At 42.8% G+C, this 10,851-nt stretch overlaps 1 protein-coding gene across 1 annotated transcript; it reads left to right on the forward strand.

Annotated features, from left to right (window-relative positions):
• Window positions 1-1,078: 1,078 nt before the first annotated feature.
• On the forward strand, window positions 1,079-3,045 carry LOC309404347 (toll-like receptor 1; the record flags this gene model as incomplete). Its single annotated transcript, XM_081998781.1, has 1 exon — window positions 1,079-3,045. One exon carries the CDS (start codon window positions 1,079-1,081, stop codon window positions 3,038-3,040), a length of 1,962 nt encoding a protein of 653 aa, XP_081854907.1. The 3' UTR covers window positions 3,041-3,045.
• Window positions 3,046-10,851: the final 7,806 nt, after the last annotated feature.

The raw sequence follows: 10,851 nt of genomic DNA on the forward strand, positions 1-10,851 counted from the left end.
AGATTTAAGGCGGTATTCACAACAGCTGACTTAAAGGGAGGCTGGCTACCTACTACATTCAGAAAGGAAAAGCGTCCTTCATTAGGGAAAATCAAAGCAAAGCCACAGTTAGGATTTTTCTCTAAGTTGTGTTTAAATAAGCCTCTCTCTCACAACAGAGATATTTGAGGTCAGTGTCCTTAGAACAGGGCTAGATTTTGTGTGCAGAGGTCCTACAACTGCTATTTTTTTGTGTGCGTGCACACAAAAATTGTGCATGCAAATATTTTCCATTTGTGTTTGGTGTCATCTGTGTACACCTAACAAATCAGACATGGGGCACCCAACTTTCAGAGTCTAAATTCAGGAGATGCTCAAGCCCATACGGGAAGTGAACTCTTCTGTGGACTTTCCCATAGCATAAATGTAGAACATCCTAATCCCCTGCCCTGGTCTCCCAAGTTAAAATAAGTGCTAATGACCAATCTCAGCTACCTAAAGCCATTAGATTTTGATTCACTCTCTTGAACCTCCATCCTATGTTTCAGTCCAGGTTTTACAGTCACAAGTCCATTTAAAAAAAGTCTATGAGTCTAGTTCATATCCTTCAATAGAGAATCTGAGGAGAGGATGTGACTATACTGACATCAAATATTGTACTTTCTGCTCAGTGTATTAGACAGTTGTGGGAAGCCTTCATAATACATTTAATCACAGCGATAATTCTGTAAGTAAGTAGCAAATTTTAGTAACTATGAAATCAGACGTGTTTTGTAAGAAACAGACTCGTTATATATTAAATACAGCATGTTTACCAAATAGAAATTTCAGTGGTGGTCTCTTAATAAAGAATGCCTCTCCTGAATGATAATAGGTGCCTTCATTGCTTTTTGAGTCAAAGGGAGAGATGAGAAATTTGAACCTTAAAAAAAAAAGAAAATCTATCTCTACGATGGCTCCTGCATAGCCTCTTAGTGATACAAATCTGGGGTTGGTTTGTTTGTTTGTTTGTTTGTTTTCCTACAGGATTAGAACAAAGATGGACAAAAAAGAGAAATACTGAGCATCTCAAAGGAACCATAAACCCACATGACAGCAAATGAGATCTCTCAGAAACCTTTTTCTTTACAAGTGTCTGTTTGCATTAACTTTTTGGAATCACGTCAGCCTGTCCGTGGAAAATGAACTCTTTACATCTGGTTCTAAAGATTTTCCAGAAGATGGTTCTGACAAAAGAATCAAGAGCCTGCCACTCCTGTATAAAAACAGTCATCAGTCCAAAGCTAATTTTGACTGGGTTGTGATACAAAATACCACAGAAAGCCTGTCATTGTCAGAAATCACAAATGACAACGCAAAAAAATTAGTAACTTTATTATCTAATTTCAGACAAGGTGCCAGGTTACAAAATCTGACACTGACAAATGTGACAGTGGACTGGCATGCTCTCATTGGGATTTTTCAAACTGTATGGCACTCATCCATTGAATACTTCAATATTAACAGTGTAACACAGTTGTCGGACATCAACAGCTATAACTTTGATTATTCAGGTACCTCTATGAAAGCATTGACAATGAAGAAGGTTTTAATCACAGATCTGTACTTCTCACAGGATGACCTATACAAAATATTTGCAGACATGAATATTGCAGCCTTGACAATAGCTGAATCAGAAATGATACATATGCTGTGTCCTTCATCTGTCAGTCCCTTCAGATACTTAAATTTTTTAAAGAATGATTTAACAGATCTTCTTTTTCAACAATGTGACAAATTAATTCGACTGGAGACATTAATCTTACAGAAGAATAAATTTGAGAGCCTTCCCAAGGTAAGCTTCATGACCAGACGTATGAAATCGCTGAAATATCTGGACATGAGCAACAACTTGCTGAGTCACGATGGAGCTGATGTGCAATGCCAATGGGCTGAGTCTCTGACAGAGCTGGACTTGTCCTCAAATCAGTTGACGGATTTCGTGTTTGAGTGCTTGCCAGTCAACGTCAAAATACTTGACCTACAAAACAATCAGATCACCAGTGTCCCCAAGGGGATGGCTGAGCTGAAATCCTTGAAAGAGCTGAACCTGGCATCGAACAGGCTGGCTGACCTGCCGGGCTGCAGTGGTTTTACATCCCTGGAGTTCCTGAACATAGAGATGAATTCGATCCTCACCCCATCTGCCGACTTCTTCCAGAGCTGCCCAAGGGTCAGGGAGCTCCAAGCCGGGTACAACCCGTTCAAGTGCTCCTGTGAACTGCGAGACTTTATCCATCTGGAGGGGCAGTCTGGGGGGAAGCTGTTCGGCTGGCCGGCGGCATACGTGTGCGAGTACCCGGAAGACTTGCGAGGTACGCAGCTGAAGGACTTCCACCTGACTGAACTGGCTTGCAACACGACGCTCTTGCTTGTGACAGCCCTGCTGCTGACGCTGGTGCTGGTGGCTGTCGTGACCTTTCTGTGCGTCTACCTGGATGTGCCGTGGTATGTGCAGATGACGTGGCAGTGGACACAGACGAAGCGGAGAGCTTGGCACAACCACCCCGAAGAGCAGGGGACCGTTCTGCAGTTTCACGCCTTCATTTCCTACAGCGAGCGCGACTCGTTGTGGGTGAAGAACGAGCTGATCCCGAACCTGGAGAAGGGGGAGGGCTGTGTACAACTGTGCCAGCACGAGAGAAACTTCATCCCCGGCAGGAGCATTGTGGAGAACATCATTAATTGTATTGAGAAGAGCTACAAGTCGATCTTTGTGTTGTCTCCCAACTTTGTGCAGAGCGAGTGGTGTCACTATGAGCTGTACTTTGCCCATCACAAATTATTCAGTGGGAATTCCAACAGCTTAATCCTCATTTTACTGGAGCCGATCCCTCCGTATATTATCCCTGCGCGGTATCACAAGCTGAAGGCTCTCATGGCAAAGCGAACCTACCTGGAGTGGCCGAAGGAGAGGAGCAAGCGTGCCCTTTTCTGGGCTAACCTGAGGGCAGCTATTAGCATTAACCTGCCAATGGCTGATGGAGAGAGGTGTGAGGAAACAGATGAAGAATCTTTCTAATGGAGTTTCTTCTGTTTTTTCTTCTTGAAGCAATAAATACTTTATGATTTCCATTGGTTGTCGATGTACTTAACTTTCTGTTACAAAACCTTGTTTCTACCTAGTTGTTTATGCTGCCTCCTAACTGTAGGCCAAATTCAACTTGCGTTACTGCAAGTCTCTTGAGGTTGATAAAGATAGCAAATCAGAAATTATTTTGGATGTGGGTTTTGAAATACAGCTTGAAAAACTCTAGTGAATTTTTCTTAGCAGAATAAAATCTGGAGCAGTTGGTATAGTCATATGAAAAAGTAATTGAGTTGCTGGAGAGTTCGCGGAGCTGCATTAATCACAAGGCTTAGGCAGCTTGGTCATAGGACCTCTTTTGCTAAAATTTGTTTGAAAGGAAGAAAATTACACATCCTGAGAAGATGTCTAGAAGCCCAGAGCCTGAGATGGGTCCTGGGTAGTGTTTTCTCAGATTCAATGAAGCTTAAAAGGATAGGACCGAGACTGGAAAAAGGGAAACATTGCACCCATTTTTAAAAAAGGTAGCAAGGAGGACCCTGGGAGCTACCAACCCATCAGCCTCACCTCTGTGCCCCTCACGTCTGGGAAGATCATGGAACAGATCCTTGTAGAAGCTATGCTAAGGCACATGGAGGACAGGGAGGTGATTCGAGACAGCCGGCATGGCTTGACCAAGGGCAAGTTCAGCCTGACCAACCTAGGGGCCTTCTATGATGGAGTGACCACACCAGTGGACAAGGGAAGAGCTACCAATGTCTATCTGGACTTCTGTAAGGCCTTTAACATGGTCCCCCACAACACCCCTCTCTCTCGATAGGAGAATTATGGATTTGATGGGTGGACTGTTCAGTGAATGAGGAATTGGTTGGATGGTCACATCCAGAGGGTAGTGGTCAATGGCTCAATGTCCAGATGGAGGTCAGTGATGAGGGGTGTCCCTCAGGGGTGCGTGTTGGGACCAGTACTGTTTAATATCTTCATGAATGACATAGTGGGATCAAATACACCCTCAGCAAGTTTGGAGATGACACCAACTTGAGTGATGCGGCTGACACGCCTGAGGGACGGGATGCCATTCAGAGGGACGTGGACAAGCTCTAGGAATGCGCCCGCATGAACCTCATGAGGTTCAACAAGGCCAAATGCAGGGTCCTGCACCTGGGTCGGGGCAACCCCTGGTATCAGTACAGGCTGGGGGATGAAGGGATCAAGAGCAGCCCTGCCGAGAAGGACTTGGGGGTACTGGGGGATGAAAAGCTGGACACAAGCCAGCAATGTGCACTTGTAGTGCAGAGGGCTAACCATATCCTGGGCTGCATCCAAAAAAACGAGGCCAGCAGATCGAGGGGGGCGATTCTGCCCCTTTACTCTGCTCTGGTGAGACCCCACCTGGAGTCCTGCATCCAGCTCTGGAGCCCTCAGCACAGGAAAGACATGGACCTGTTGGAGCGGGTCCAGAGGACACCACAAAAATGATCAGAGGGATGGAACACCTCTCCTGTGAGGACAGGCTGAGAGAGTTGGGGTTGTTCAGCCTGGAGAAGAGAAGGCTCTGGGGAGACCTTACTGCAGCCTTCCAGTACTTAAAGGGGGCTTCTAAGAAAGATGGGGGCAGACTTTTTAGTAGGGCCTGTAGCGATAGGGCAAGGGGTAATGGTTTTAAACTAAAAGAGGGCAGATTTAGACTAGATACAAGGAAGACATTTTTCCCAATGAGGGTGGTGAAACACTGGCGTAGGTTGCCCAGAGAGGTGGTGGATGCCCCATCCCTGGCAAGTCGAGTTGGACGGGGCTCTGAGCAACCTGGTCTAGTTGAAGATGTCCCTGCTCACTGCAGGGGGGTTAGACTAGATGGCCTTTAAAGGTCCCTTCCAACCCAAGGGTTCTATGATTCTATAATTCTCTATATCATTATTCTTTTTTAGCTTTCTACTTTTTTTCTTCTCACCCATATATCTTAGTTTATGCTTATTATTAAAAGAATCTGTCTTTTTCAGCCGAAACAGTATCTTTTGCAGCACAGCTACAAGTTCTGATCAGAAAGGCAATAACCAGTCAGAGACTGATAAAATTTGCCAGGTCTTGGGACAGCAGGCGAGACCCTCTATTCATGGGGTCAGAAAGACAAGGTACCTTTACAATATTTGCTCTCTTTTATGGAAATACAGCAGGCCTCTCTACCTGTACTTGTGCTGTTTTGCCTTCAAAAAACATGTCTGGGCTCCAACAAACATTCGTAACTGCTAAAGATAATCACAACAAACTTCCTCTTTGCACCACAAGGGGCAATGTTTGCCATCTGGAATACCAGACTTAGATGACCAGCAAGCAGGAAGTTTTCCTTTCGAAAATGTGTTTCAACGTTAAGGTGAGAGAAGGCGGCATGTTAAGATTCTATTTGGGGAGGAGTGGCTGGAGAGCTGCCCAGTAGAAAAAGACCTGTGGGTGCTGGTTGACAGCCAGTGGAACGTGAGCTAGCAGTGTGCCCAGGTGGCCAAGAAGGCCAACAGCATCCTGGCCTGTGTCAGAAATAGTGTGGCCAGCAGGAGTAGGGAAGTGATCGTGCCCCTGTACTCGGCACTGGTGAGGCCGCACCTTGAATACTGTGTTCAGTTTTGGGCCCCTCACTACAAGAAGGACGTTAAGTTGCTGGAGCTTGTCCAGAGAAGGGCAACGAAGCTGGTGAGGGGTCTGGAGCACAAGTCTTATGAGGAGCGGCTGAGGGAACTGGGGTTGTTCAGTCTGGAGAAGAGGAGGCTGAGAAGAGACCTTATCGCTCTCTACAACTACCTGAAAGGGTGTTGTGGTGGGTGTTGGTCTCTTCTCCCAAGTAACTAGCAATAGGACGAGAGGAAATGGCCTCAAGTTGCACCAGGGGAGGTTTAGATTGGATATTAGGAAAAATTTCTTTACTGAGAGTACGGTCAAGCATCGGAACAGGCTGCCCAGGGAGGTGGTGGAGTCACCATCACTGGAGGTATTAAAAAAACACGTAGACATGGCACTTCAGGACATGGTTAAGTGGGCATCGTGGTGTTGTGTTGACAGTTGGACTTGACGATCTTAGAGGTCTTGACCAACCTTAATGATTTTATGATTTTCATGATTTAAGATGAAAACCTCATTTAGTATGGACCGTTTGCATCTTATCTCATCCTTGTCTTCTGTTATTATTAACAAAATATTTTAATTGTGGGGTTTTTTTTTTGCCTTAGGTTTAGGCAGGCTGAGGTCTCTCAACTTGAAGTCTTGAACTGTAAGTGACTGTTTAATCATTTGTAGGAGAAAGGTCAAATTTAACACCTGTAGCTCTCTCATCCCACTTAGCCTCAAAATTAATATAACACATCTATTATCAAATTGCAGGCATTTCATTCAGGACTGCAGAAAGAAATGTTTTCTGTGCTTCCTCCTTCCCCTTCAACTAATGTTTCAGGTATGACTCATTTAACCCTTAGAAAACTGAAGATGGACAGACTTACCTTGGTTTGCCTATCTCTTTCACACAACCAGGGACAGCAGGACTGTTACACAGTGGCTTGCTTGAAAATTTTCTTCGAAAGCGTTCGTTTTAGGTCAGTAGCCCTTGAAACTTCTGTAATACAGTTAACATTCCCTGTTGTGTGTGAAGCTTTAAGAACTCATATGGCTTCTTCTGCTGGCTGGAGGATGGAGAAAGCTTCTGGAAGTCACAGAGTGCACGAGGAGTCCTTCCCATTACTGAGGTGGGAGCACACAGCTGTTACCAGAAGTTAATTATTTCTTTCCGGAGTGGAAGGTTTTAGAGCAGGCATTTGCTTGCTGCTTTGGAAGGAACTTGGGAACTCTGTGACGTCTGGCAATGTAGCTGATGCGATCATAAGCAGAAATACATAATTACAGGGTTTTGGTATATGTCCAAAATCCTTTTGTGAATAATGTCAGAAAGGGAGGCTTGTAATGAACGTGAGGAGCAATTAAAACTTGTACTACGGAACCCACATAGTGTTAGATTTTTGTCCATGTTATATGCCAGATAATTGACAAAACAGCTACATATATGGTGTATTACTGCATCTAGTTTCTCTGATTCCACAGGAGAGAATGAGTTTCTCAAGCAATACATATCAGAATATTTTAAACAATTATTCTCACCTCCACCATACTCTGAACACTTTCTATAAAAGCAGTTTTAGTCCAAGAAGAAATTTTTCCCGTATGTGGGCCCATATGTTAGTCTCACAGCCCATGTCAACCACTTTATCTGCACGTTTTGGAAGGTAGCTACCCTTTTCTGTGCACCCTGCTGATGGGAGTCTGCAACTGGTTCTGCACTGAAAGCTGTAACTGCTAATGCACTCCAGATATCAGGAAAAGGGAGATACCGTATAACCATCCCTGAAAGTGTTCAAGGCCAGGTTGGATGGGGCTTCAAGCAACCAGATCTAGTGGAAGGTGTCCCTGCCCATGGCAGGGGGTCTGGAACTAGATGATCTTTAAAATCCCTTCCAACCCAAACCATTCTAGGATGCTTATGTTACAGAGCAGATTCCTGGCACTGGACTAGTCATCTTGGTGACTAGCAGGAATGCTATTTTTGCATACATAATAATATCAACATGCCAAACTGATAACATGGGGGTTTAAATACACTGCAAAACCTAGAAAATGAGCAGAATGAAGTGAAAGTGTAAATGGTTTTATGTATATTTAAGTAGTGTGTAGTATAAAGGAAATTGAACTGGAAAAGACTGGGAGTCCTGACGCAGTGTGGGTTGCCCTGCTGAGAGCTCGGCTTTTTTAGCTTTAGAAATGTTACAAAGCATTGGTACTGAAGCTTACCTGCAAAGGGTTAGAGCAGGGAAAGGCGCTCGAGGGAGAAGAATGGGACTCTGTGACGTGAGGCATTCTGCTGAGAGGAAGGTCAAAAACCTTTGTGAAAGCCGTGTTTTTACTCAGGACTTCAGTTTGGCTGTTTTTTCTTTCAGAAACATTTACTGAGATTGACTATAATGCTTATTGTAGTCACGGTTAGGTCAAGAAGAGGCAGTACTGATAAACCAATTAATGAGAAAGTTCTGTATCCTGCAAGGTGGCTCTTTGTTACCAGTTTGATTTCCACAGCTTTGATCCTTATGTCTATTTATGCCCAAGCAAAATAAGCTTGGGCATAAATATGATACAATCTCTGCTCATTTTGACTTGTGGTGGCATGTAGCCCCCGTTTCACCTACTTGACACACAGAGTTAAGTTGTGACAATGAGAGCTGCAGTTGAAGATAAGGTCCTCAACATGACCAAATACTGGCTTTGCAACCTTTAATAACTGTATTAACTTTTCATGAGTGCTTGGGTGAGTCCATCTGCTCTGGCTATGTTTTAACTCAGTGTTTCACACATGTAAATTCCTTTCTGCAGTTCCAGCTGGAGGCACTCTTCACACCTTTGGGCATAGTGCTGGTCACTTACTTAATCAGTAAACTGAAACCATCCCCAAACACAGCTTTGCTGAATTGGTTAGTAAAAATAACATTATGCAATGTTCTTAATGATTTAACAGGTATTCAGGAGGATCAGTTTTATTTTAACTAGTTGCAAATTCTTCTTTTTGCAAACTGTTTATCTGAATGTTTTTTAAAGTCTTATAAAGAAGGGTGGTAAGGAAATTAAACATAGCACAACTGAAGTTGTAGATACTTTTGCTTTTTACTACTCTGTGTGCGCTGGATTCAGTTCTGATGAAAGCTGATGGTGATTTGATTTTGTCCATGCAACAAGGTTTTTCATGAATAATATAGGAAGTAAAATGGCTGCTGGTTTGCATAATTTAGTTCTCGGTTTGATGGCAATATTATTGTTCTGTCAACAAGTGCTTTAGTCTATTCATTTTCATAGATTAATGCCCAGCAATGGGAATTTCTCCTTTAACTTGAAGACAAGACAGTATCAGCTGAGAAGCAGACTCCTGCTGCTTACTGAAAAACATTTATAATCCCTGGTCTTGTCTTGGGTCACAGATGTCTCAGATTTTTCTGTAATGTATTACTCAGATTTGCTGCACTGAGGAAAGCAGAATGGTTTCAGTTCAGTTTCAGTTCAGACTATCTTACTCGTCAATCTCAAAATGAAAAACAGACATTTTATTTCAGCAAAGCAAAAGGTTAAATTCTTCTTTACAAAGTTGAAAAGGTAATTGCAAAAGAAAAGTTTCAAAGGAATCTAATGCAAGCTTGAAATATAACTGGCACTGTTATGTAGAGTAAATTTTCATATTTCTCAGCTTCTTTAGCTGAATCCCTTCTTGCCTTCAGCTCTTCTCCAAGGCGCTGTTTTATGGGGTGGAATAAGCTCTAGACTGAGTCCAGAATGGGCCCAGGTGCTCTCCCTAGTTTGCTCATACCTGAAGAATTCATTACATACTTCATGAATTTAATCTTAAAATTCATTAAGATTAAATAAACCTTCATTCATGTATTAATCTCAGCTTCTTTCTTCCTTGATAATTAATCTTCCTGAAGCATGTTGTATTAGTTCAGAGGCTTGTGGGAGTGAGGTGTTGGTTTTGGTTATTTACATTCGCCTTTGTAATGCACTCACTCTCTGCTCTGTTGATTTGCCGGGTAGGCTCATGTCCCTGTTTAAGATGTTAATTGAATGGCTGCTTTATTGGATTCCTCCTTCCCCAGATTGCTCTATATCGCTGTCTTCTTCATGGCTTCTTTACAGCTTTTGTATCATAGTGAATATTCTCTATAGTTCATTTCTTATAATTTTTCGATGAAAGCTACAATGTGGGGCATCCCCGCTAACCATCCGAGGCATCTCTAGTGTAAAGGTGACTGACCTGTAAAGGTTTTGAACTGTGCCAGTTTGCCCCTGTTACCAGCTTTTGAGATCTAAGCTTTTGCCATCTGTTAATGTGCTACATTAATTAGGCTGCTTTCTGAGGAAAATAACTCAGTGGGGTAGAGCTCTGCAAGAAATTTTAATATGAAGAGAAGTTGGTGGTGAGGGTTCTGCTTCCCCTTTTCTGTGTGTGTGAAAGAGGAGATGCAGTTGACAAATTTCTAGAACATCTGTGTAACCATCAGAAGCAGATATGAAATTAGAAATGCAGAACTATTTAAACAAACTTGCCTTGGTGAATATTCTGTATGGCAGATAGGCTTATTTCCTCCCAAACCATACAGTTATGTAAGTATTACAGAAGTAAATGTATTTTGAGCCTGGTCTGTTAAAAGTTTCCTTTCATTGTGCTCTTAATACCCGCATTGCAGGAACATTTGATTAATTTTTAGAATTATATAGCCTATCTGAGAAAACCCTGTTATTTCTACTTGCTGAGATAGTAATGATTAAGGAATTAGCATCTCATGTGAGATTCCCCAGCTTGAAGATTACGTATGTTTAAAATGCTTTTTTGAGGATGTTAACCAAGTACGCAGAGGTCTTTTGCTGGTTCTTCGATCGGAGATGAATTCCACACACAAAAGGTGGGTTACATTTGCTTCATTATTTTTACTTTCTTCTTTTTGTTATATGGATTTTGGACTCCATCAAATCTCAGGTGCAGGTTGTTTCTACAGCAATGGAAGAAATGGACCATTGTTTTTTTCTCCCTTCAGAAAATTTCTTGCTTTGTTCCTGACATCCCTTTTGCCCAAGGGACAGTTCCTCCAGATAGTTCCAGATCAAAGTTTATTTGATTCAAGAGGTTCTTTACCAGACTCTGAAGAACAGGGTCAGCTGGTCTTTGAAGGAAGCTGAGACGATTTCCTTGTCTTTGTTCTTCTTGTGAGTGATATTGTACTTTGACAAACCCT

This window comes from Phaethon aethereus, assembly GCF_964289735.1.
Source record: "Phaethon aethereus genome assembly, chromosome: 4".
NCBI lineage: Eukaryota > Metazoa > Chordata > Aves > Phaethontiformes > Phaethontidae > Phaethon > Phaethon aethereus.